The sequence below is a fragment of the Lagopus muta genome, chromosome 20, assembly GCF_023343835.1.
Source record: "Lagopus muta isolate bLagMut1 chromosome 20, bLagMut1 primary, whole genome shotgun sequence".
Classification (NCBI taxonomy): domain Eukaryota; kingdom Metazoa; phylum Chordata; class Aves; order Galliformes; family Phasianidae; genus Lagopus; species Lagopus muta.
The window spans coordinates 3,460,316-3,486,203 of record NC_064452.1 but is presented as its reverse complement, the minus strand read 5'-3'; the positions used below and the strand labels follow the sequence as shown (position 1 = coordinate 3,486,203).

At 51.5% G+C, this 25,888-nt stretch overlaps 3 protein-coding genes across 4 annotated transcripts; 2 read left to right on the top strand and 1 right to left on the bottom strand.

The window, feature by feature from the left end:
- Positions 1-1,435: 1,435 nt before the first annotated feature.
- On the top strand, positions 1,436-11,280 carry ADORA2B (adenosine A2b receptor). The gene is made up of 2 exons (XM_048967233.1): positions 1,436-2,348; positions 8,741-11,280. Exons 1-2 carry the CDS (start codon positions 1,615-1,617, stop codon positions 9,432-9,434), a joined length of 1,428 nt encoding a protein of 475 aa, XP_048823190.1. The 5' UTR covers positions 1,436-1,614; the 3' UTR covers positions 9,435-11,280.
- Positions 11,281-11,443: 163 nt separating this feature from the next.
- Positions 11,444-21,040, bottom strand: ZSWIM7 (zinc finger SWIM-type containing 7). The gene is made up of 6 exons (XM_048967270.1): positions 20,930-21,040; positions 20,482-20,578; positions 18,548-18,569; positions 16,363-16,465; positions 12,007-12,111; positions 11,444-11,740 (listed from the first exon to the last, which is right to left on the bottom strand). Exons 1-6 carry the CDS (start codon positions 20,945-20,947, stop codon positions 11,624-11,626), a joined length of 462 nt encoding a protein of 153 aa, XP_048823227.1. The 5' UTR covers positions 20,948-21,040; the 3' UTR covers positions 11,444-11,623.
- On the top strand, positions 20,946-24,741 carry TTC19 (tetratricopeptide repeat domain 19). 2 transcript variants are annotated; one of them, XM_048967243.1, is made up of 10 exons: positions 20,946-21,219; positions 21,299-21,375; positions 21,506-21,616; positions 21,690-21,728; positions 22,160-22,216; positions 22,482-22,543; positions 23,085-23,179; positions 23,365-23,519; positions 23,811-23,973; positions 24,390-24,741. In XM_048967243.1, exons 1-10 carry the CDS (start codon positions 20,946-20,948, stop codon positions 24,521-24,523), a joined length of 1,167 nt encoding a protein of 388 aa, XP_048823200.1. In that variant the 3' UTR covers positions 24,524-24,741. The 2 variants fall into 2 exon arrangements, with proteins under 2 accessions (XP_048823200.1, XP_048823201.1); XM_048967244.1 differs by having other exon boundaries at positions 21,014-21,219; positions 21,318-21,375; positions 24,390-24,730.
- Positions 24,742-25,888: the final 1,147 nt, after the last annotated feature.

The window sequence follows — 25,888 nt, the reverse complement described above, 5'->3', positions numbered from 1 at the left end:
TTGGTGGTAGATTCTATGGAGCTATACTTCTTAAAACAGGGCTCAAAGAATGCGGCCAGAGGGCACGGGCTGGGAGCTGCATATCTCTGGCTGGGAAGCGGCTCATCCTGCTCTCCTGCCTGCAGGTTTAACTGCATTTGTATAGCAGAGCTCAGCACGCTTCTCTTTGGCCACGCTTGCAGCAAAGTTGTGTTCGGAGTGAGTTCAGCTGCATCAGTTAACGCCAAAAGAAACCACCAGGCCTTGGCAGAGGTTTCTGTGCATTGCAGGGCCATGAATCTCAGCATAATGCAAAATCCACAATGTTCACAGTGCTTTGCTACCTGCCTTGCAGACCTCCTTGTCAGGAACAGCCCATTCATCACGGTCTGCAATGGATTGCTGCTCTGTTCACATCTGACTTGGTAAACCAAAATTTCCATGGGATCAGCCTGTAAGAAGTGCTTCCATGGTCACCACAGCAGATTCTTCCCTAATGACACGCAAAGAAGTCCCTTCCCCTTGCACTGAAGTGCTGTAAAGCAGCAACAGGCTTCTGTTGGCACATAGTATAGAGCTAGGAGAACAGCGTGTAAAAACCCTGATGTAGATCCATTGCTTTGGGGTAAAAAGTGCTTTTCCACAACTGTTAACCTTTGTTTACATGATTATACCAGCCTCCCCACGAGCGGAGCTCCGCTTATCCCCAAATAATAAATAAACCAAACCGGTGCAGGCAGGTTCAGGACCCAGGCAGGGCTGGGGAGGACCTGAAGCACATGGGATAATTTCTATTCCCTCCACAAAATAAGCATTTAAATAGTATTTTTTCCCATGTGTTTTTCTTTTGCTTCAGCTTTGGATCCCCAGAAAGCTTTCCTTCCCACAGGTTTTTCTTCCAGAGTTTGTTTTAAAAAAGCAACTGCAGTTTCTTTTACTTTCTGTTTGCAATGGCCAGACCTGAGGTCGAACATCAGTGTAGTTTTGTGACATCCAGTAGCACTCAGCCAACAGGCAGGAGGTAACGATCCCAGCAATTCTCTTCGCTCAGCCCCAGCTCTGGCTGCGTTTTGATGGCAAACACAGCATACAGAGCAATGGAAAGGTGTTACTGGATAGGTGCTGTATTTCAGCCCCACTGCTGCATGCAGCCCCTTTGCTTTGGCGATTCCCTCAGGTTTTGGTGCATTCTGCACTCTGTAGCCCCACACTCAGCCTCTCCAGCCCTGTGAGTAACACTCAGCTTTGGTAACCGTTATGTTTTGCCACTTCTTACGTCAGGGAACGTTACGTTGTGTGATAACCGTCCGCAGACGAAGTGCTGTTATGATTTATGAAATAGTTCTCTTTTTTTTTTTTTTTTTTCCCCAGCTCATCGCGGGGATTTTTCTCCGTGTGGCAACATCGCACGGCGGTGTCCCAACGCGCTTAGCAATACGGTGCGGGAGAAACGCGGTGCTGAACGCCGGGGGGAACTTTCTGCTCGGGGCACCTGCGGGGCGGGCGGGGGCAGCGGCCGGGCGGAGCGGCGCGGCGCGGAGAGGAGAGGAGAGGTGCGGGGGTGCCGGCCCGGGCCCGCCCGCCTCGGCCAATCGTGGCCGCTCCGCACACTCCCCGCCCCGCTCCGTTCGCCCCATGTGCAGAAATAGCCGCGGCGGCGGTTTCCGCAGGGAGCGGGGCGAGCGGGCGGCGGCGGAGCATCCCCGGGCGGAGCGGAGGGACCGTCCCGTCCCTTCCCGTCCCGATCCATCCCGTCCCGACCGGCCCCGATGGCCCCGCGGCGGCCGGGCCCCGCGGTGGAGGGCGGGCGGTGATTGCTGCCGGCGAAGCTCGGATGCCCCCCGGGGGACGGGGGCTGCGGGCAGCGGGGGGCCGAGGCGCGGGGCTCGGCGCGCCCCTGCGGCCCCCCACGGCCCCATCGGTGGGGCCGGACATGGGAATTGGGCTCCGGGAGCCGCTGCCCCGTGGCCTGCCGGTACCTGTGGCGGAAAGTCCCTTCTGCTTGTGAACCTTTCGAGCTCCTCGCCCTGGGTTCTCGCCATGAACACTATGAAAACCACCTACATCGTGCTGGAGCTCATCATCGCCGTGCTGTCCATCGCTGGCAACGTCCTGGTGTGCTGGGCCGTGGCCATCAACAGCACCTTGAAGAACGCGACCAACTATTTCCTGGTGTCTCTGGCAGTGGCTGATATCGCCGTGGGTTTGCTGGCAATCCCCTTTGCCATCACCATCAGCATCGGTTTCCAGGTGGATTTTCACAGCTGCCTCTTCTTCGCCTGCTTCGTGCTGGTGCTGACCCAAAGCTCCATCTTCAGCCTGCTGGCAGTGGCCATCGACCGGTACCTGGCCATCAAGATCCCCCTGAGGTAAGAGTCCTCACACCTTGCAGCTGCCCCATCCCACCTGACTCGTGGGAACTTCCTCTCTCTCACAATACCATGTGGTCTGCCGCCCAAAGGTGATGACAGTGGAAGTGTCAGTGATTTGCCGTCACTTGCTCTGGGATCAGGTTGTCAGTGTCCCATCTCTTACTCAGAGATATAATTGTGGGCTCGGTTTCTGGAAGTTATTTGCCTTGGGTGGGTTGGCAGCGGCTCCACAGCGGTGCGTTAGTGAGGGACAGCTCCAGCTCATCTATGGAGGTATTCGTACAGCCCCCATTCCTGTGGTATCTGGGCTTCTCTGGGTCATTAAGCATAAGAGCAGCTGTGCAGGCTGCTCCCAGCCGGGGTCGTGATACCTTCAGCAAGGCTGAAATTGAGCTCTAGGATCTGCTATGATACTGTGCATACTTCACGTCGTTAACTTGGACTAGAGCTAACGAGGCTTTTTCCAGGTTTTAGAGGGGATGTAATGAATAGAAAGTGCAGTTTGTTGCAGCAAGTGTTGGGTGCTGTAAGTGCGTTTCTGTACTCACACATGGGCCTGTTCCTTCCGAGTGTGCACACCAGGAAATATCAGGAGCTGTCAGCTCTGCAGCGTGCTGTGAGGGGACAGCAGCAGGGGGGTCAGAAACCACTGTGTGGTTTTCAGAAACACGCAGTTCATGTTTTTATCCAAGCGTGGTTTCAAGGCCAGGAATTGGCTTCCTTCTAATTCATTGCAATGCACTGGGAAAGAGTGTGAAATATATTTTACAAGTGCTAAGTGCACCAAAACCCCAGAGTCTGTAACATGACTGACCTGAGTCTATCAGCCTGCTCTCCTGTCTCCACTGTCCCTCCCCCAGAACAGACATCGATGCAGCCCCGTAAGCCCCAGGAGCACTGGGACTGCCAGCAGTGTTGGTATGGTCAGGGCAGCTCTGGCACAGGGACCTCAGCTGAACCACGCCAGCTGCAGCTTCCCTGGGCTCTGCTCACCTCTAGCTCCTCTGCACCACTGATGAATTCATCCTAAAGTGACTTAGAGGACCCCACCCACCCACCCTCTTCTGGCACCTTGCAGCACAGAACTCCCACATGTGGGGCAAATCGTAATTAGTCATCGGGCAGACAATAGAACTGGGTGATGGAATTGCATGTATCCTGAGTGGCTGTGTGTCACCAGAGCGTGGAAATTCCATAGGATACGGAGCACTGTACGGGGGCAGCAGGGCTCAGCTCTGGCTCTGGCTGCTGAGCTCCCAGCCTCCAGCACAGGACTCTGTCTGTCTGGGCAATGCTTTGGCGCCTGATCCATCTGTTGGCACTGAGGCTCTTGGAGTGGGCTTTGACAGCACAGAGCCCCTCCGGGTAGGGTGAAAGCAGTATAACCCCATTACAAGGATGGGAACAGGGCAGTGCCTCAGCAGCAGCAGGTTTAGAGACTGTGCTGAAAGGCTGTGTTTGTGCAGCACAGGTTGGTGCCCAGCTGCAGCCTGCATCGCCTGAGCTCAGCACACCTCATTCCCTCTGGTAACCTGTGCGGGGATGCTGAGGACAGAGCCTGACGCATAATTCAGTATTATTTAAGGGATGTTTCAGCCCACAGAGGCCAGGCAGGGCTGCGGGCAGGGCCGTGCGTTGCAGCCAAGCTTGTAATGGATTTTTCAGTTCTTTGGCTGAACCGAGAAATCCCATGGGAGAAGAGGCAAATTACTTCAGTCTGACTGAAGCAGCAGTGGCTGGGGGTGGCAGAGAAACATAGGGTCCCAACCGACTGTGCAGATCAGATTTGGGCTCCTTGGCCCTTCTGCTGCTGCTTTCTGAAATGGAGGCACATAGGAAGCAGCTGATGGGCCCCCACCTAGAGTGCAGCAAAACAACTGTTTTGTTGAATCTCATACCGGTTCTTTGGAACCCTCCCTCGTCTGGCTAAAAACATTTGCTTAATTTGGCCACAAAGTCATGAATTCTTTCTGTCCCTTGAAACTCTATTTTTTATTTGTTTGTTTCACAAATTTACTATTTCCTGAGGAGCCCCCTGCACCATTCCTGCATGTGTGGCCACAGCCCTGAGCCCCTTCCCAGCTCCTTTCTCCCCAGGACACACAGCTTTTGGCTGCCCCTTGTCCTGCTGTCCCTATGCCCATCAGTGCTGCCCTGCAGTGCCTCTAAGTCCCCTGCCCATCCCATTGGTGACCAGCACTATTACTGCTGGTTTATAACCTCAACACGCAGTAGGCCAGAAGTGTGCCCAGTGCAGGGGGGAAATAGCAGCTATTTTTAGGTGTGAGCAGTCTGATTTCCTAAAATATGTCCCAATTTTTTCTATTTTTCCTGCACCTCAGGGGTCATTTCCCTCCCTGGCAAAAACCAAAATCCCGACAGGATGTGAATTGTCCCCAGGACCTCTGCACTTCTGGAGCAGCTGTGGGGGCAGCAGGGATGTCAGGGAGCACACAGCTGCTTCCAGGCTGTGGTTTGGGGCATGGAGCTGGGCTGAGCCAGGAACCAGAGCCTTGGGATTGTCCAGGGCTTCTTTCAGCTCAGGTCAGCTCAATCTGTTATAAAAACCCCAATATTGTGTTAATTTTTGTGCTGTCTCTCAGGGCTGTGCTGCCCTGACCCTGATGGCAGTCACTCTGCAGTGGGATGTGAGGCTCCAGCGGAGCTTCATGCAGGGTCAGTGCTGCCAGCTGTGCCGTCCCCATCTGCTCCCAGAGCCTGCCGAAGGCCGGCGGGGCTCAGGGAATTTGCACGCGCCAAAGTGCGGATTATCCCCCTGTAATCCCACTGATGACTTCGGGCCTGCCATGAGCCACAAATAACCCACATCCTGTGTTGTGTTCCTGGGGTGTGGCTGTGCCCTGCGAGCACCGTCTGGTGCTGGGAAAGCAATCAGGTGCTGAGGAGCAGGGGAGCTGCTGTACCCCCGTTCTGCAGGGGACAAGGGACAGCGATGGCCACATCCTCACCCTGCGCTGCTGAGGGCCCTGGTGCCTGCTGTGCTACACAAGAAGTGATCTCACTGCCACCCACCACCTTGCCCTTATCCGCTATCTGCGTGCACAGGGCTCCCATGCGTGGGAGGGGTTGCACCAGTGCCCTATACATGAGTTTGCACCGACACAGCCGCAGCTCCTATCTCCCTTCTGCACCACAAGGCGTGCCTGGGGACTGGGAATGAGAGAAATCCTCATCCCCAGGCATGGAGGGGCTGATAGCAACACCCCCAAGATGGCTGGGAGGGTGCTGAAGCCGGGCTGAAGGATGCTGCAATGCCAACTGCCGCCCATGGGCACACAGTCGGCACAGCGCTCACTGTTGGCTGCCCTCACTGTGCCCCCCAGCCCCGTATACCCAGCAGGAAGGCCGAGAGCATGAGCGGGGGATGCTGCTGCCTTCCCATGTGCACAATAGGGACAGATGCAGGAGGAAGTGATTTGTCTGCCACTGGATGCGGACGCGCGCAGATGTCCGGCTTCCTCGGCCGATGCTGTAACGCCGATCAGATTTCTCATTCTCGCCGCCAACTCCTTCCTGGTTGGACAGCACTGCTTTCTCCTTTTCTTTTTTTCTTTCTTCCCTCTAAAGTGCAATTTATGATTCATTTAAAATGTCCTGCCAGGGTGTGCTGTTTGGTGTGTGATCTCAAGCAGCACAACAGCACTGGTGCTGAAAAAAAAAAGGGAGTGTGATGCAAAGTACAGCTGCAAGTAGATGACAGGGACACAATGCTTGGCAGCTAGAAGGCCCTCACCCTTGTGAATGGAGGTGTCTGTGTGTTTTTCTTCACACTTAAAATAGAAACATGTAAATTATCACCACGTGTTTGTATCAGAGCACCTGCATAGGATGAGTTCTGTGGCTCCCAGCTGCTTGTGTCCCTGCAGCCGGCACTGGACACAGGCAGATGGGGAGGACGCAGCACAGCACTGCAGGCACGGCCCCAACCAGGGACCCAAAGGGCAGGACAGGGGCTGGGATGCTCCTGGCTCTGCTTTGCAGCAGGCACTGATGTCCCTGTCGGGCTGCTTGGAGCAGCAGCCCCACAGCACTCTGTCATTAGAGGAATTCCTCCTGATTAGAAAGGTAATGCTGCAATGTCAGCAGTGTGTTCTGTACACAAGAGGAGCATTTAAACACTCAATAGCTCCATGTGGCTTTCACACCTCTGGTGTCAGTACAACTATTTGAGAACAGGTACCAATGATAAGGTGGCACTGGTGCTCCTCCAGTGTGCAATGGGCAGCAGCAGGCGGGAGCTGAGTAATTAGCAGTCTGACACTGATTAGGCCAGGAAAGAGACTGTGCCTGCCTGTGTGAAGGGAACTAATGCATTGCTGGGTTATTTAATCTCAATAAATCATTTTAAAATATTCCGCTGTTATTTACATTAAAGCAGCACTTGATGCCTTTTGGCAGAAGCATAGAGGAGATTCAATATTCGTTGTCCATTAATTGAGCAGACTTCAGCGAGTAAATTTACTTTAATTGTTTCTTGCCTAATAATATTAAGCCTAAAAGAGCAAAGGAGAGATTTAGTGGTGCATTCAGAGCTGTGGAAATGTGTCGGCTCCCCACTGCCTGCTCACGCTGTGTGTGCATGGGGATGAGCTCGGCCTTGTAGTTGCCATTGCCATTGCTGCTGTTGCCGTTGGCTTATGGTGGCTCGAGGCTCTGACCTTGCCAAGATTTCTGGGGTTTTGCTTCTAATCAAACCAAGTTTCAGAGCAGGTTGAGCTCCTGAAAGCAGGCACGGAGCTTTGAAAAAAAAGGGCTGGGCCTCACAGCTGCTCCCTCTGATAACTTCTCAGCTGAAGCAGTGCTGGATAATGAGGAGAGGAAGGTGCAGGGCACCCAGACCTGCCCTGAGAGCTCCATTGGTGTGTGTGCAGCCGTGCAGGGCTGCTGCCTGCGGCCGTGGCTCCCAGCAGGGGATGGCCGCGTGCGCACGGAGGCGACGGCAGCGTGATTCAGATGCACAGCTGTGGGTCTGTGGGAATCCAACCCTCCCCTGCCTCACGGGCCGGAAGAAAATAAGAACAAGCGTTCTTAGGAAAGGAGGAGCAGAGTAATGGAGCCAGAGTAAACAAGCACTGAGAGGAGGGTGTGGGAAGGGGGGACACGTATGTCAGCCAGTGGATGCTAGCTGGCAGTGGACGGGACAATAATGGGTTTCTCATGTTGTCTTTCTGGCACTCACTGAGCTCTTTGTATCCCCAAAAAGAGAACTGAGCAGCGCTTTGATGCTGCTGTCTGTTCTAATTGCACCCAACTCGCCTACCCTTCCTGCTATTCTCACTGCTCTGAGCAACTGGGCTTGGGGGAGCAATTGGCTTTCCTAACTCAGGATTTGGCATAAGGAGAGGTGTAGGGCAACACATGGCTCTGTGCCCCTCAGTACCACACCAGCTTGACCCTCTGCCATGGCTGAAATTTTTTATAACTCATGAGAACCTGAGGAAAGCATTTGCTCAGAAATCCAGCTTTATGCAACCACACAGGAGCAGCCCTGGTGGCTGGGGGAAGCTGTCCACATTGATGGGAGGGCAGGAGGAGGGAGAAGAGCCCAGTGTTCCTGGCTCCCTGCTCCATGCCTGGATGCAAGTCTCGGAATAGAGACACAACCCCTGGCTTCTAAATCTGAGCAATCCATCATTAGCAGATGCTGGCTCGGAGCAGTCTCCCAGGGTGTTTGTTATCCAGCCACAACAGACTTGCGTGGGCTGCAGCCTGGCATGCGTAAGCCAGCTATCGCCCTGTTTGGGAAGCTAATAGGATCCGTGGTTTCCAGAGACATGGATACTTCCCACGTTACTGTACGAGGTAGCACAGGGACAGACATCACACTACTGCACTGTGGCAATCTCCAGTCAGCCAGCATTGCTGCAGGCCTAAGAGCAGCCCAAACTGAAGCAAGCTGCCCGTTGTACAGAGGCTGTAAGACCATGTGGTGATGTTGGTTAGGTTTTAGCTGCCCAGTACAGCGTGCAAGTGAGAGCCAGCAGCAGCTCAGCCCTGCAGGTCAGGTAGCCCAGCAGCATGCTGGAGCATGCCTGTGCTGGGAGCCAGGTGCTGGCTGCAGTGCTTTGTGCCCTCCTGGTGGGTTAGGCTCACACAATGACAAAGCCTTGTTCAGAACTCTCAGTCCTTACCTCCAGCTGAAGGCAGTGCTGGGCACCCCTCAGGAGCAGTACGTGACTCAGCTCCCCAGATCCCCTCATGTGGGCATAGAGGTGAGATTTTGTACCCTGGGGCCATCACAGAGGTGAGGTTCCTGTGGGTACACGTGGGGCTTTTGAGGCCTCCACCAAAATGCTAATGACTTGAACTGCAGGGAAGTCACGAGCACTCCTTTAATTAATGGCTCTGTCCTGGTTCTGATGCTGCAGGTACAACAGCCTGGTGACTGGCAAGCGGGCGCGAGGACTCATCGCTGTGCTGTGGCTCCTGTCCTTTGTGATCGGGCTGACCCCGCTGATGGGCTGGAACAAAGCCATGAGCGGTTGTCCCAACTCCACCAACGAGACAGGGGCTGACAGCGGGGCAGGGCACCACGGCTGCTTCATCTCGTGTCTCTTTGAGAATGTGGTGACTATGAGCTACATGGTGTACTTCAACTTCTTCGGCTGCGTGCTGCTTCCGCTCATCATCATGCTGGGAATCTACATCAAGATCTTCATGGTAGCCTGCAAGCAGCTGCATCAAATTGAGCTGATGGGCAACTCCAGGACCACTCTGCAGAAGGAGGTCCATGCAGCCAAGTCTCTGGCCATCATCGTAGGACTTTTTGCCTTCTGTTGGCTGCCCCTGCATATCTTGAACTGCATCACTCATTTCAACGAGGAGTTCTCCAAGTCCAAGCCAGAGTGGGTGATGTATATGGCCATCATCCTCTCACATGCCAACTCGGTCATCAACCCCATCATCTACGCCTACAGGATCAGGGACTTCCGCTACACCTTCCGCAAGATCATTTCCAAGATCCTCTGCAAGACAGACGACTTCCCCAAGTGCGCCACCGACAACAACCAGCACCTGACCGTCACCAACATGAACGCTCCGGCCGCCTCGGTGACCATATGACCTCGCACGTCCCGCTCCCAGCCTGTCCCCAGCGCTACCCTCCCTGTGCCTATGTGAACAGATACAGCCGGCTCGATGGGAGCACTCAGCAGTGACCACTATGCAGTTCCGCAGCTGTATTTTTATGTTTGTAATTTACGTGGTGCCTCCTAGGGGGATAACCTGACCAGGGAGACTGAGTGCAATTCACCCTCTACTGTTAACCAGGTTGCGTGAGTGCTGGTGACCGTGCTGTGCTTCCTTGCCAGGTCAGGTGCTGACTGTGGAAGTCCCACCTGCTGGGGGTGTTTCCCCAGTTGTGCTGCTCATGTCAAGTCCTCGGATCTTTATTTTAATTAATGTTATTGTTTTTTAATGATTGATAGGAGTTATAGTTTAGTGTCTGTTTTTTTTGGGTTGTTCATACTTGACAGCACTTTGGTAATACTCTAATTATTCCATCAATTGTTTGATGCAGCTAGTATTCTCTGATGGGAAAAAGTCTTAGCCCAATTGCTGGTGTGAAACCTGATCTGTGTTCCAGGCTCTGAGGGACACGACTGTGCTGACAGCAAACAGATCACACCTGGCCATATTTTTGGCCTCAGAATGAGAGCCCTACTCACTAAAACAGAGAACTTTAGGGAAAGGGCTGCCTGAAGTTTTAGAACAGCAGTTTTATCGCCTTTAAGTCACTTTGTTCTATAGTGCATACTAACTTGTGCAGCTGAACGCATCAGGTTTGATTTCTCGTTATTGAAATGCAGAAGGCAGATATGCCCCAGCAGTCATGGCTGCTCTGCTCTGAAGCCACCGAGGGCCATGGAAACACAGGACCTTTTTTATTTACTTTCAGTTACTTCAAGTGCTCACCTCGCCCAGAGGCCAGTTTGCTGGAAGTGGTGGATTCAGCTCCTGTAAGGCAGTTGAACCATCAAAGCCAGCCACAAAGCTTGGTGAAGCACCAGTGAGCTCTGACGGGGTCTGTGCAATGCCCACATTCGGCTCATTATCTTGGCATTTCCAAGATGAATCTGAACAGTTAAAGCTAGTCTGAAGGATTTCTTTTTTACTATCTCCATTCAGCTTTGCTGCATCTGCCTTGGTCATGATCCAGCTAACACATGTAGCCACCTCCTGCCATTTAGGCAGGCTTTGGCTCTCCTTTTAGTCCTTCCCTTCACTATTATCTCTGGCTGTGTTCCTTCCTTTAATCATGGCTAGAAACAAGTAGAGTTTCACCTGCACGTCTGGCAGAGTTGCAAAGTGGTTGCAAGCCACATTTATCCTTACAACAAAGAATTCAATCCCTCCCCTCATGCAGGCTGAAAAAGAACCAAACTCTTAACAGCACAGAGCAGAGACAGAGCCAGTCCCAGGACACTGCCTGCGTGTGACAGCACTGCAGAGTGGCACTCACTACTGCTACCTTTCATATGCCACTTACGAGCCAGAAGTCCATAGACAGACAGGTTGTTTCCTTTGTGTGAATGTGCTACCGAGTTATTAGCCATTGATAACTGTGGCCTGGGTCACCACGGCATTGAGGCACACGAAGTGCCCTCCTGGATCTGAGCCAAAGTCATTTCAAGGAAAAATACAAACAGGACACCCTCTCACCCCTCCTCAGAAAAAGCTCTGAACATTACTATAAAAATGTGAAGTGAAAATAGCAGAGGACCCTTCTGTTGAGTGTAGCTGTGGACCCTCCGCTATCACTCTTTACTGCTCTGATGTACATAGGATGGATGTGTTTTCCTCACGTTGCTCGGATTTTGTATTTGCCATAACTTTGTTATTTACATACAGAATGCTTAATCTACCACCTACACAAGCTGGCTCAGCCTGTGTGCAGTCGTTTTGTGCAGTGTTGTGTTCACATGGTGCGTCATACAAATCCACACTACCTGGAGAGGAGGCCAGCCTCAGAGCAGGACCAGCAGTCACAGAACTGGTTCCTGAGAGATCCAAGACCTGCTCCAAACATCTTCAGAAATCCCAAGAATAGCTTAATGAAACTGAAGTCAGCACAGGCTTCTTACCATTTATTATGTATCAGTGCAAAGCTGCTAATTAAGTCATACTTGATTACAGCACAAGAATAAGCCTACCAGCTGCAATGGACATTTGACAGCCGTGTAGACAAGAAAAATGCTGGCTATGCAGCCAGGAGGTACATAGAAATCACATGTGCATGTGATCTGAGTCCTTCATCCTTCATCCTCTTCCTCAGCCAGTAAGATGCTTGTGAGCTGCTCCTCAGAGACAGTCAGCTCCTGACAGGCTCCCATGGCCTGGCTGAGGTAGACAGCAAGTATATGTTTGCACTGCAAATAACAGCATAGAAAAGTTAACAGCAAGAGCAACACAGAACTGTCATGCTATACCTGGAAGCCACAGCAAACCACCCAGGCCAGAATGCACCTAATGAAGTTCTCAGCTTGCAGGAACATGGCTCCCTCTTGTCACACCAAGCCCTGGCACAGCCTGCAGCCCCAGTTTGCCCAGGTCAGCCTTCCTAGGCTCAGCGGGGAGAGATCAGCATGGACATCTCCCCAGCTCCCTGCTCCCCACGTTAAGGCAGTCAGCTTACCAGAAGGCTCTCGCTCTTCTGCAGTACAGTGAAACCAAAAGCAGGACACGTGCAGAAGTGGCAGGAACTGTAGCAGGTGTAGAGTTTGCCTGAGCTCCCAAGGACCTGAAATAAATGCAGTCAGAGGGTAGGAGGAACTCAGGATGAGCACTCGGTATAATCTGTCTGATCTCAGCCTGTATCTGCCCAATGTCCCCAGAGACTCAGAGCACGCAGCAGGAAAGCAGGGGCCACAATACAAAAGGGGCTTCAAACACTGCAGAGATCCACACTGAGCTTGAAACTCCTCAGCTTTCCATGCCTCTGTGCACTTCTCTCCCTGCAGAGAAACACTCCTGTACGTACACCCATGCTCCCAACAGACCTCAGATCCTGACTTGTCTGGGGGAAAAGGGCAGTGCCACAAAGCACTGAGCCCCATCCCAATTGCCTGGCTTCTCTCCAGCCAGCCTCTTCCCTGTACTGGTAGACACTGGATGGTCAAAAATGACCAGAACTCTTTGTCACAAATTCACATGGGTGAAATCAGGGCCACTGATGACAGTGGGACTGAGGGTGAACAGCAGTAAGCACTTGCACTGAGGCTTTTTCTAACCAGCTCCAGGAACTGGAGGCTGCTGTTCTGTTTCCAGAACAGCTGCAGCCGCTGGAATCCAGATTTGTCTGAATAAACAGAGTCCAAGTCTCCAGAGAAGAAGCCTCCCTGCTTCATCTCTGGTTTGGGAACAGCACTGCCTCGTTTTACCACATGCAGCTCCTCCACAGGGCTGGTGCTGAGGCATATTCCCTCCATACCTTAAATGCAAAGATTAAATTAATGAAGGAAAAAGTGCAGTTCTGCAGAGTTTTGCTCTCCTCCAGGAGGTATCAAACATTCTTACATCAGTCCAGAAGAACATCATCCCTACACTGTGTTTGCAAAAGGAGCCTTCCCCCATCCCCTGCATTTCACTGCAGCCCTGGCCCTGCAGGTGTTGTCTGCAGGTTGGAGCTCTCCCACAGAAATGCCTTTGCCTCCTATCCCTCATCACTCCTGGCAGATCATGACATGAGATCCACACCATTATTTCAGGGGAAATCAGGCTTTTTACAGAGCCTGGCCTTTACCCTGGGCCTTCCTTATACTCCAGGCTAAGTTTGTTTCACTTGTAATAACTTTATCATCTCCTTTGATTGTTGTTTTTCAAGATGAAGTGTTCTGATGCTGCTTTTTCTTCAGAAGTGTTTTCCTTCGGGGGGGAGGGGGGAATCACAGACTGCCAGATTTGGGCTGAGCTTAGAGATCCCCCACTCTGATCTAGATGGCAAGAATACAGCTTCTGCCTAATAAGGCAGGAATCTAATCTCCAAAAAACAAGAGGAAAAGGTGCTGTTTCTGCTCTGCTGTGGTCAAGTCAGGCGCTGAGGGACTTTCTTCACCCTGAGATGCTGTGAGATTTCCTCCTGTGCTCTCAACTCCAGGTGCCTGCTGGATGCAGAGAGAGGAAAAACCACCTCAGAGGTGCCCCTGCCTGTGTGTGGGGATGCAGGAGAGCCAGCTCTGCCCCTGTGGCAGCTAGTGCTGCCCTGTCTGTACTGCTAGGCAGCACCACGTTCTGTGCCACGACCTGCTGCTCTAATCCTCATGATGGGGCAGGCTGCCACAGAATTCTAGGAAATCAATTTTCAAAGACATATTTAAGAAGAAAGCAGGATGTGAGCAACGGAAGTGACGGCTGGCAGCAGGGCGAGAGCACAGATTCCCTCCCTGCTGCCTTCACTCCTGCAGATCACAGCTTTTTTTACAATTGAGGCAGAGCCAACGTGTGCCCCGACTGCTGCTCACCCCATATCGTCCAGCATGCTCCAACACCAGCCAGCAGCAGCTGCTCTGCAGCAGGTCAGCCGTATCCCTGACCAGGAATACACAGGGCTGGCTCTAGCCTGCAGTGTAGGCAGATACTATACAAGCCCTTCTAGGATGATTACCAACTGTGAAGTAACAGCCTTTGAATACCCAGTCAGTGCCATCCCTGTATTAAGTAGCAAGAGCTACTTTTTTTTTAATGCCTGGGCATTGAAAGACAAATCAATTTTCACTCGAATGAGGGCTTTTTCTACTCCCATCTCAGTTCCTGAGGGCAAAAGCTGTCTACACTACAAACTACAAGCAGTCTTTAAGCTTGTCTGAGCAGAGGCATTTTTCCCTGAAGCAGTGCCCGAGATGTGCTGGGTGATATGAAACACAAATAGCATTTTAGTCTGTGAAGTATCAAGATCTCAGATTTGGCTATGAGGACCCAGAGGAGTTTCACAACAGCACCAACCTTATGGCCACAACAAACAGAGCTCCCCGGATCCAGCTGCCAGCGAAGGCACATTCCAGCTCAACCACATCTGGGCGCAGCCAGGAGGGCAGAGCTTTCAGGGCAGTGAGATGGATGTGTGCAGGCAGTCACAGACGTCCCCCAGCCCCCACTGCACTGGGCGTGCTTCTCTGCAGAGGGAGAAGTGCACGCAGCTGGGATCTGCACCACACACAGACACGAGCTGAGGGCCAATGACATTACCCAGCCACCATGTGTCCCACTCAGAGCTTCAGTTTCTACAGCCCCAGCCTGCACTCCTGTCAGAGCTTCAGCTAGTGGCCCTGGGGAAGGCTCTGCTCTGTTTCTGCATCTCAGACAGATGTGCTGAGGAAGAATTTTGCAATAGGACCGGCCTCACGCCTCCAGAGAAAATAGCTTTTCAAATTCTTCTCTAAATGAACTCAGAGTGGCCTTAATCAGCAGGGTGAAGAGCAATGCTGCTCTGAAGCAGCACAGCTGTGGGCAGGGAGCATTTCCTGCAGGCCATGGATCAGCCCAGAGGATGCAGACACATACCTGGCTGATGCTGGACACCCACACCATAACCACAGTGCCAGGCTGAAGGCCAGGCTTGTCTTGCTTTAGCTCCAGGTGACCGGCCCTGATCAACCTGCCCAAGGGCTCCTCCTCTGCTAGGGAACCTCCACCTGCAGAGGCAGGAGGACAGCACTTCTCTCACTGGCTCTTTTTTAGCATGCAGCAGTTAGGCTCCTGCTGCAGTACACGCTGCTTGAGACAGCACACATTAAGAACAGCCCTGTCCAGAGCAGAACAGGCTGTCAGGGCAGAATGTGGCACATCAAAACCCTCCCATCATGCTCTTCTGATCTCCCCCATCTCAAGAGGCTTCCTCCATCCAGGAATGAGTATTAAGCTTCTTGAGATTCAGATAACTCCGTCACGATGCAGAAAAGCCAAGGGTATGTGAGCATACATTCGGGCTCCTCAAGATGACCAGAGGCTCTAAGTGGCTCCCTTTGTCCTCCACACAAAAAGGGGGAAGTGATGACTGCACATCCCTGCCTGCCACACTCTTACTTTAGCCCACGAGGCCTGACAAAGCTCTGCACAGAGAATGTGACCATTTTCTGCTGACATATTCAACTGAGAAACAGTAAAAAAAGAACAACCTTTAAGCATTCAATTACTGAGGCAGCTGCTTCTTAGGCTTTACCAAAAACCCACAGGCAAGCCCTCATCTCAGATTAAAGCCTGTGTTCTTGAATCCTGTGTGTTTATGAATCATGCTTCTTTAGAGGAGCAGATGTCCACTCCAAGCTCCCAGAAGAGATGAAGATTCCATGTGCAAAGTAAGCAAAGCAAGCTCTGAACACATGAGAAATATTTGTTTCATTACCCAGGCCCAGTTTCCCAGCAAAGGTTTAAAGAAGTGCCAATGACTTTTCCTTCAGCTAAGAAGCCCCAGCTGCCCTCCAGTCCTGTGCTGTACAAGGAGCTTCATCTTCAGGACTAAGATGAGCTCTTCTGTCTGTACTGCCATTTCATGAAGATGCTTCTGTGATTCACAGACTTGTCTACAGTGAACCAGAATGAAAGCCACAGGCTTGGCCTTCACTGCTTCCTTCCAGGCAGCAAGGATCCTATTGGAGGTCACTGGTATCAGAGACACTGAGGATTTGGAGTGCAACGAGGAAAGAAATGCAGTGACTGCAGATAACACTTCATTGTGTACAGTTCACCAGGAGGAAGAACTGCCTTTGCTGGATAGGATGAAAATAATGCAGCAAAATCAGCAAATCCTGGAAAACCTCCCTCTGACCCTAAAGCTCACAAACAAATCAGAAACCATCTCTAGCCAGGAGCTGTAAAGGAAACTGTAGGGCAACATGCTGTTCTCATTCCATTCTGTGGCTACTGCTCTCCAGTAGCTCTTGAGGGTTTGTAAGGCAGACACTGACTCTGTGTTTGTCTGATTAGTCAGTAGTTGAGTAAAATGTCAGCTGGAAACATCAGAAAGTGAAACTGGGGAGAAAGACAGTGTGCTTACCTGATAGGCAGTCCTTCCACTCGGGGACACGACTCGGGTGACAGAACGGTGATCCACCAAATCCAAAGCTGGGACAGCAGATGGGCCAAATATGAACTTCAGCCTGAAAGAAAAAGCGTCTCTGTTTAGGTCATGCCACAAAAGGAGATCACCTGACCTAGTTCAATCCACAGGACTTAGCCCTGTAGAGGCCTGTAGCCAAAGGGTCCCTTTGCATCCCCAAATCCCACCAGTTACAGCTCCACTATCCACCAAACAATGTGTCCATTTGCCATTCTCAGCTTTGCTGGCTTTCACCACTGACTGCCAACCCTGCCTCTGAGACAGCCCAGATGACAGCCTTGCTCCTGGAAGACACATCTCTGCAAATCCCAATGCAGATTTAATTACAAGGCATTTTTAGGATTTATTTTTCCCCCCCCCCCCATGGAACATGCAGTGGTTCCTGTCCTGAACCAAAATGAGACAAAGTGCATCAGAGACACAGCAGTGAGATTTGTACCTCAGCCTCTGACTGTGAGGCAGCGTTAGCCATGTAGGTGAGAAGAACATCTGATAAGCTGCATGTCAAACCCAGACAGCTGTACCTCTAGCCTATTGTCCAGACAGCTCATGAGCCTGAAATTATTGTAGAGCTGCACATCCAGCTGCTCCTAGAGCATTCCAAAGAGCCCAGGGGCAGCTGAGATAATCCTTACAGACCTTTTATTCATGGAGGAAAAAAATGTGCAGTCTAGATTAGTTGCAAAGGTAACCAACAAGAGAATCAGCAGCCATGAAACAACAGTACAAAACATGAGCAGGAGAAAGGAGAGGAACACTTCAAACAGTGCCAAAGAGCTGAGGCACAGCCGTCCCAGCAGCGTGACTGACCTATGAGGCTGAGTCAACCTCACTGCTGACAAGCCAAGCAGACTAGACTGATTCCAGGAAGAGCAAAACTTCACTTGTACAAAGTCGAGGCACAAGGACTGGCCCCACTTGAAGGGCTGAGCAGCAATGGGTGGGGGAACATCAACGTAAGACATTCCTTAGCGATTAGGTTTGGGAATAGAAGGGGGCTGAGTTCAATGAGTTTCAGTAACTCACTTTGAGGGAATTCTTTTTTCACGTATATAATTTGATCAGTCTAACAGGAAATAAGCAAGGGGAATGCCTGAAGGAAACTGAAGTTCTTTAGATATTTGGAAGAGATTCAGAAGTGAAATCAGAACACTTCAGATCCCTTGGTTACAGAAAACTGATGGGAATTCAGCTGCCAAGAGTTACCACCCCAGTGTTACTAAACGAGGGAATTTCTCTTAACTTTTATGACAAGAAGGAAGCAAAAAGTTGAGAGTTGTCAAGTGTAATCCCACGCTTCAAAAGCCACTGTGGTCCAGAAGGCCTCAGCACACACCTCCCCAAAGGCAGACCTTTCACAACTGTTATATTAAGTAACCTCACACCCAAAATTAGTAAGGCCTGAAGAGTTCCTGGTGATCTCCTCCCCTGGTTAACCTACAGCAGGCAGGAACACAAAGTTAAATAGGATTTGAAAGAAAAGCTTTTCTCACTGTAGTGGTGCCTTCTCTCTACCTCTGTCACCAATCAGTGAGGACTGGAACAGAGTTCTTGGGTCTGCCTGGGTACGACTTATTCACAGGCTTCAATCAGTGCACGGGTGTTGAAGCCAACCTAAGAATTCCTACAGAGGAAACCTCTCAAGGCAATCTTCAAAGTAACAATTCCCTGGTACAGAGGGATGGAAAGTTCAACTTTCCCTTTCCATCACACATATGTATGACTCAAAGGCAGGAGGGGATGGCAGGAAGCTGCTGTGCTCACAGTGACAGGAACACAGAGGAGATACATTGCTCCAGTGGCATGAATCACCAAACAGCCTGCTGCCACAGAAAACTCATGACGGATCTGAAGGTGGACTCAGAGCTCAGGTTAAACATCCTGGGTTTCTGCATGTTTTATCCACCCAAATCAGTGCACATCATCGCAGGAAATTCAGTGATACATTTCACAAATGTGGAAAAACCCTTGAGATATCCTCATTCCTGCTACAGGCAATGAACACTCAGCAACTCTGCACGAGAAGCATTACACAGGGAAAAAGAGCAGTGCTGCACTGACAACGGGTTACCAGCTGTCCTTTAGCAGAACTTGGACAAGAAGCAAAGCAAAAGATACTCACCCCAGCAGCAGGTCATCGGGCACTGAAACAAAAAGGGTGACTTTGTCAGTGTGAGCCACTGCAAGAAACTTTATCCCAGGGAAGAGAGGCTCTGCCTGATCTGCCTCCAGGGGCCTCACCGAGTGCAGCCCTTCCAGCCCTGAGCCTCCCACATCCTCCTGAGACCAGACCCACAGCAGCACTGCCTCTTCCCAAAGCACGTATAATAAACCCCACATCTCTCTCTGCCACTTTAAGAAGCTGGTTAAAAATACGTACATTGTTTTCCCTGAAGCTCTCTTGGCATCAGCTGAGAACTCTGTGGCATTCTAACTTTAAGTGTGTTGTTCTTTTCCCAGCATGGTCTTTGAGGGCCCTGCTAGTTTATAGCTCTTATTACAGTGCACAGAAACATAACATTCTCATGTATTGGAACTTCTTGTTAAGATGGAAAATTGCACTTAGGAAAAGCAGTCTGTATAATCAATGGATATCAAGATGTTACAATCACAATATAAACAAGAGAGCTAGGCAAAGTGGACTATGATAACAAAAGAGAATAAATGGAAGGCTTACCCTTATGCTGGGCTCACCACCAGACCAGAAGGAGGGATCTCCAGATGAGACCCTTCCCCACTGCAGCCAGCTCTTCAATAGGTCTAGGAGGAGCCAGGCTCCACCCCTTCCTGCAGCACAGGTGAATTGCCTTCAGCTGTGCTCCTCTGGCTGGCTCATGGCTCGCCTCAGGTGATCAATCAGAGGTTCAGGCCGTGACTCAGCAGTTCCCATACAGTCTCTTTTAGCTAGCAGCTTACACTGATCAGCCAATCTGCTGTTTCTGTTATCACCAGCAGGACACAGTGTACATCTCAGTACTCTGCTACAAGACTATCGGTCTCCTAACTTTTAAAGCCCTTTCTTCCAACAATTCAAAATATTTTCTCTGACTTCATGCTGTTGGTTTGACTTTTCCAACTTTCTTCTGATTTTATTCTCCGAGGAGGCTGACCAGCTTCCTCCTGCGGTCACATCCCAGCACACAGCTTTGGGTGCTGTAGGGAAAAGTGGACTTTGAAAGGAACTCTGACTTTTTCCTTGTTTACAGAGGGATTTATAAACTTCTTTAAAAAGTCACATGCACGTTTTGGATCTCCTCTAACCTGACAAGAGCCACACAAGTACAACAAAAAGCAGTTGAGGTGGCCACCCTGTTTTGATATGAAGTCTTTGTTCCTTCTGCACTCCAATGCAGCACTCAGCCAGACTTCCCTGATCATTTATTTGGTCAGTTTCAGCACAGCTAAAAGCACTCCTTGCACAGACACTTTCCTTAGGACTTTTTTAGTGACAAAGACTAATATTCTTTCAGCACAGACCGCAGAACTGTGTCAGTAATCCAGAATGCAAGGAAGGTAACAGTTCTGAACTGGCTGCTGGAACAGACCAAGGTTGGCTTGTGCCTTCTTCCTTTAAGCAATAGGAAAGCAGCTCTTTGCCATGCGATGGCCGACGCTGTACCCTCTGCTGGTCACTGATGAAACACAACCAAGTTTAGGAAGATTTCCCTTTCAACTCTGGTTTTGAGTCCATAAAAAGGAGCATCGTGTAGGCATGACAAAAAGCCCCATGGAAGCATGGAAACGGTCATCCCTCACACACAGCCACCCGCACTGCCAGCTCTGGGCAGGCAGAATTTCCCTAAGTGCCGTGTTGGAAAGCATCCAACCATGTGTTATTTTTTTTAAAGGGGTGCTGCTCCTCATTATCTCTACTTCAGAGCCCTTTGTGTTGATTCCAGGCAGGGACGCAAAGGTTGGGAACAGCCCAAATAACAGCGAGGGCCACGGCTGTGTGACGGCATGCAAAGGACGCAGATGAGGGCAGGGCACCGACGCTGCTACGGAGGCTGTGCCAGCACCCGGGCAGCAGGGACGGCTCTGCTGCTCCTTACGTACCGTGGGAGGTCTCCCGAAAAGCCTTCCTGATCTCCTTCAGAAGCTCTTCTGCCACCGCCGGCAAGGTGCCGTCCATCCCACAGCGCTGCCCAGCGGACTGGGGGCGAGACAGAGGAGATCAGGAGGCGGTGGGAAGCCATTAAGGTCATTTTGTCAGGGCAGCGCTTCGTCCCAGCCCGACACGAGGCCAAGGAAAAGGCATCCGGCCGAACCCGAGCTGCGCTCCGGGCGCTTCTCGGCAGGAAGGGCTTCGCGAGGCGCGGGGTCTTTCAGGCGAGCCTTTCGGACGCCGCACGCATAAACGCACCGCGGGGGGAGAGCGGAAGGGACAGGAAGAGGCCCAGGCCCGGGGCGGCCCCGGGGAGCCCGGGGGTCTCTGGGGAGCGCCGGCAGCTGCCAGATCCCGGCAGCGGGAACCGAGGCGGAGCCATTCGGGGCCAGGGCCTACCTGCGGCCGCGTTGCCATGGCAACGGAGCGCGCCGCTCCGGTGACGCGGGGACTCCTGTCACGTGACGAGGGCGAGCTCTTAAAGGGCCCGCGCCCAGGGAAGATGCTGGCGGCGGCGCTGCCGCGGGCTCTGTGCCGCTCGGCCTGGCGCTGCCCTGCGGGGCTCGCGCGACCCCGGCCCGCCTGGCACAGCAGGGCCCGGCAGGAGCGGGGCGGCAATGGCGGCGGCGCGGGGTTCTCCAGGTGGCGGTGGGCTCGGCCGGGCGGGGCTGCGCTGGCCTTCCTTGGAGGTGAGGCGCGGCGGGCCGCGGGCGGGCTGGGCTGGGCCGGACCGGACCGGGCCAGGCGGCGGTCACCTCCGGCCCGCAGCTTTCTCCATCTTTCCCAGGGACGACGGCGAGGAGGACGGCGAGGACGCCATTATCCTCCTACTGAAGAAGGCCAAGGTGAGGCTCTGAGCGCGGCGGAAATGGCGGCCGTGCGGTGACAGCTTTCTCCCGCCGGGTGGGCACGGAGCCCCGCAGGGGAGGGCCGGGTAAAGGGGTTCCGCCGCTCCGTGCCGCTCTCTGCCCGCAGCTCAGCTCCATGAAGGGCGAACTGGATGAGGCCGATCGACTGCTGCATCGAGCGCTGCGCCTGGCGCAGCAGGCCGACAACAGGAGGGCCATCATCTACACGTACAGCACGGTAACCAGCCGGGGCGGCGAGCCGTGGGAGCCCGGAACCGCTGCGGAGCTCCAGCGCTGTCTGTCTTTTCCAGATGGCAAACGTGGCCTTCATGCAGGGACAGCTGGACAACGTGAGTGGGTCTGGCGGCCGCTGGTTTTCCTGCCGGATGGGCCGACAGCTGAGAGCTGGGATCTGTAAAGCAGAACATTCAGCCTGCGGTCTCGCGGTGCTGCTGAAAACAAAGCTTTCCCAGCTGGGCGTTGGGCTCCGACATACAAGGGAAGGATTATTTCTTACTATTGAATGCCACAATCCTCGGCCCGAGGAGAACCTAGGAAAGCACTGCAGAGCCCCAGCTGGGATAAGTTTGTGGGCACCGTGGGGGTCCTGACCAGCGGGCGGTCGCACCAGACTCTGGTTGGCCTTTCACTTCTCACCACTCTTGATAATAATTGTGGCAATACGAATGCCAGAGTTTGAGGCAGATTCCTCCTAGCAGTCTTCCATTGTAGGGATGTGTTGTCCTCACCCTCCAGTCATTCTTCAACATTCTCATTTCAGGCAGAAAAGCTCTACAAAGCAACGATGAGCTACTTGCTTGCAGGAGACACGAAGGAGGTGGGTTCTTTTGGTGAAGGCTTTTCACTGGGAGCATGAAGTGCCGCGCTCAATTCTTTGGTCTGTTTGGTGCGATGCTCTGCCTCTACTGGTACCTGGCAGCAGTAGCTGTGAGCCTGCCAGCTTTTCAGGAATGTCCTTTAATGGAAAGCTGCTCTGGAAACAGGATGGGCACATTGAAGGACTTAAGTTTGTTCTCTGGCAAAGTAACGGTTCTCCTGGGAAGGTGCAGGAGGAGTAACAGTTGCGTTGTGTGTCCTGGCAGGATGACAATGCAATCCTTGAGATGTCCCTCAAGCTGGCCAGTATCTATGCTGCTCAGAAACAGTGAGTTCTCTGCTAAAGGCATGTTTTGCTTTAATCTCAGCTTCACAGTGGTAATGGTGGCCAAGCAGAGGTTTGTGCCTCTAAGAACAGAGTGCCTAAGGAAGCTTTGATATGATAAGATACCATCATATGAAAGTTCTGACGTATTTGCCTGCTCACCATCGTGCAGCACCGATTGCTGTAACAACCCGCCCAGCTTAGGGCAGAAGCAGCCATAGAGGCCACAGTGCTCTAGCCTTAAATCCCCACCTCGCAACACGTGCTTTTGAATGTAGTTGGTGTTTGGTGATTTGTAGTTTCTTTTTTTCACAAAAGAGAGAGCACTGGGTGGCAGCCTCTGTGGGCCTTTTTTTTTTTTTAATGGGGCTCCTTCCTCCCTCTTGGGTCCCTTTGCACATGGGTCAGAAGGGTGCGCACCATAATCCAGGAGCATTGAAGGCAAGAATGGAGGGGTAAAGTCTTGTAGGATAAGGAAAGCATTCACATCCATCCCTCTAGGGATGGAAGAAGCCTTGCACTGCTGAGCTGTTGTACATTGCAGGCACAAATTAGCCCTGGCTGGCTATGAGTTCTGCATCCTGACCTTAGAGGAGAAGATTGCCAAGCAAAAGGACTTGCCTGAGGATGTCTTGCCAGGTGAGAGTGCCTCAACTGCCAAAGGCTTCTTTCATTATCTTTTCCCTGTTCCTCTGTCCTTGCCTAAGCACCATCTTCATGCCGGTCCATTGTCTTCATGCTGCTTGGTTTTCCAGCTCTCATAGGAGGAGGTGAACTCATGCTTCATGTTGCAGTGTTCACTTCCACTTCCTCTCTATTTGCAGCTGAAGAAAAAGCCAACACTCGTCTCCTGCTGGGGATGAGCCTGGACTCCTACGCTCGCTATCTGCTAGACATTAACCAGCTCTCAGTGGCCCAAAAAATGTACGAGAAGGCTCTGCAGATATCAAGTGAAGTTCAGGGAGAGACGCATCCACAGGTAATGTGTACAATGGGAGTCAGACTAGTAAGGAAGGAAAGGCACAACGGCTGTGAGGGATGGAACGGGGGAGGGCAGTAGCCTTAAAAGCAGCTTTACTGGCAGTGAATATAGACAGCACTGTTCTGCTGGTAACAGGGAGCGCGTGTCACGTTAATATACAGGTACTTCCTTACCAAAAGCTTCTCTGGGAAGCACTTTTATTAGCGTAACATATGAATGGGGGGCTGCTGTAGGCTCAAAGTTCTACACAAGTTTTGCTCTGAGGATTCCTTTCCTGTCCTGCTGCAGACTGTGGTCCTCATGAATGACTTAGCAACTGTGCTGGATGCTCAAGGGCACTATGATGAGGCATACTCTCATGTGAAGAGGGCAGCTGAGCTGGCAAAGGAGACACAACACCCTGAGGAGCACATGGTGCTGAATAACCTGGCAGCAATTCTGATGCACAAAAGTAAGTGAATGAATGTCCAGTGTCTGTCGCTTCTGTGCATTCCTGTTTCTAGTTTAATTCGAGGGCCTGCTGACTTGGGGTAGGCAACTTGTGTTGCATTCAAACCAGAGTCAGCTGCTGGAAGGTCTGGTCCAAGGTGAACCAGAATGTCACCCACAGGGACCTCGTTTGCCTTGTCCTGGACACAGCAGCTGTTCCAAAAAGGACAGAAGGCGTTTGTGATTTGTTTCAGAGACCTTGATGCTGAAGCAGCGCCTTGACACATCATTATAGTTGCTATCTGGCTTCCCCAGTTGGTGGCAGATACTGAATGTTTTCCAAATCACCCCAGTTCTATAAGTGTTCCAGGTGCTCCTTGCCCTCTGCATGTGGGGGATGTGGTTGGTTAGAGCCACTTTTTTTTTCTCTTCTCACAGAAGACTTTCTGCAAGCAAAACAAGTGTATAAAGCAGCTCTGAAACAGGCAGAACAGAAGGGAGATGCTGATTCTGTCCGGCACATCCAGGAAGAATTAGCTGAACTGGCCAAGAGGAGAAAAGGCTCTCAGTGAGTTTGGCCAAAGAGTCCAACAGCAGCAATGGTGGGTGAATACAGGCAGCCTGGGACTAGTTTGGTACAATTCTCCAAAGGAGCAGCAACTGGAAACAGAGGAGCAGCTCTCCTTAAGGAGAGCTTAGTAAGAAGGGCTGTTATTGCCTAACTGTTAAGCCCAAAATAAAGTTCTGAAATCTTAATAGTATTTGAATTTGTGGTGTAATCTGTGGGTATAATAACGTAATATACAGGATCTTTGTGCTAGTGAGTGCAGTTTGCCAGCAGCCTGTTACTGATACCTGCAGTTAGTCAAGGAGCAGCCATTTGCTATTCCTGACTTTTCACAGTATTCAGTTTCAAAACATGTCTGTCCTAAAGCCATGTTGTGAAAAACAGAACAGCCTGCCATGAGGCAGCACCGACTTAAATTTCAGACTAAGGAAGGAGGATCCAACCTAAGACAGGAATTCTCACTCTTTCCATGCCAGCCAGCACAGCAGGGTGCACCTATCAGTGCTGCAGTTCACTATGTATTAACTGCAGTAGAATGCTTTCCACCATGTACCCACATCAGGACAGAGCTGCAGCCTCCTCATGTTATTTTCAGACAGGTTGCCTGAAGATCAAGTGTGTATCTTCAGAACATTTAGCGTGTAAAGATAGAGCCTGCCTTCTCCAAAGAGTAAAAATGTTACTAAACCAGAGCTGCTATCAGAAATAAAAGCCTCTGACTACCTCACTCCAGCAGCCAGAGCACACTAAATGCCAGTTCTTCCTGTGCCAGGACACAATCTGGTGCTAGAATGCTGAGGTTTCCTATTGGGAAGGATGATATGTGACAAGCATCAGGCTTATCAATTATCACTTACATGCCATCATAGGGATTCAGTGTGAACAGCCTGTTTAAACACCAGCAGTTTTCACTTTTTCCTTGTAGGGAGGCCTACTATGAAAGACAAAATTAAGAAGTTGCCAAACTTGTTTATCTGGACGTGCAGAACTACAGGTAGCTGTCACTGATCATCATTTTAACTGCTTGACTGCAGGGTCTTCAGATAAGCAATATAAGTCCTGGTTTTAATTGCATCATTATTAATTTACTTACAGCAGCATTAGTAGTGGCTCCAGCTCTTTGTGAACGTGAGCTAAGAGGCAGCACGTGAGCAGGTGTTGCTGAAGCTAGGAACTCATAGTCACACACACAGCATTGCTGTCAGCGTGCTAGGAAACAAGAGAGAGGGATGTTATAGGCACACTTGTACCAACAAAGAGGCTCTAACACATTAGAGCCAATTTTTCTTCATTATTTAGATTTTGTTTTTAGATACCAGCAGTGTCTGCTGGGAACCCTGCAGCAGCCCCTGAGGGAAATGCTTTGCCA

What these genes read in the sequence shown, in the direction of transcription:
- ADORA2B (XM_048967233.1), top strand. Translation starts at nt 1,615, where the DNA reads ATGTGCAGAAATAGCCGCGGCGGCGGTTTCCGCAGGGAGCGGGGCGAG. An exon ending in GCCATCAAGATCCCCCTGAG is followed by an intron (nt 2,349 to 8,740) that starts GTAAGAGTCCTC and finishes CTGATGCTGCAG; the next exon opens with GTACAACAGCCTGGTGACTG.
- TTC19 (XM_048967243.1), top strand. Translation starts at nt 20,946, where the DNA reads ATGGCAACGGAGCGCGCCGCTCCGGTGACGCGGGGACTCCTGTCACGT. An exon ending in TCCTACTGAAGAAGGCCAAG is followed by an intron (nt 21,376 to 21,505) that starts GTGAGGCTCTGA and finishes CTCTGCCCGCAG; the next exon opens with CTCAGCTCCATGAAGGGCGA. An exon ending in GCCTGAGGATGTCTTGCCAG is followed by an intron (nt 23,180 to 23,364) that starts GTGAGAGTGCCT and finishes CTCTATTTGCAG; the next exon opens with CTGAAGAAAAAGCCAACACT.
- ZSWIM7 (XM_048967270.1), bottom strand. An exon ending in TTTTCGGGAGACCTCCCACG is followed by an intron (nt 18,570 to 20,481) that starts GTACGTAAGGAG and finishes TTTTTGTTTCAG; the next exon opens with TGCCCGATGACCTGCTGCTG. An exon ending in AGAAGAGCGAGAGCCTTCTG is followed by an intron (nt 11,741 to 12,006) that starts GTAAGCTGACTG and finishes TGTTATTTGCAG; the next exon opens with TGCAAACATATACTTGCTGT.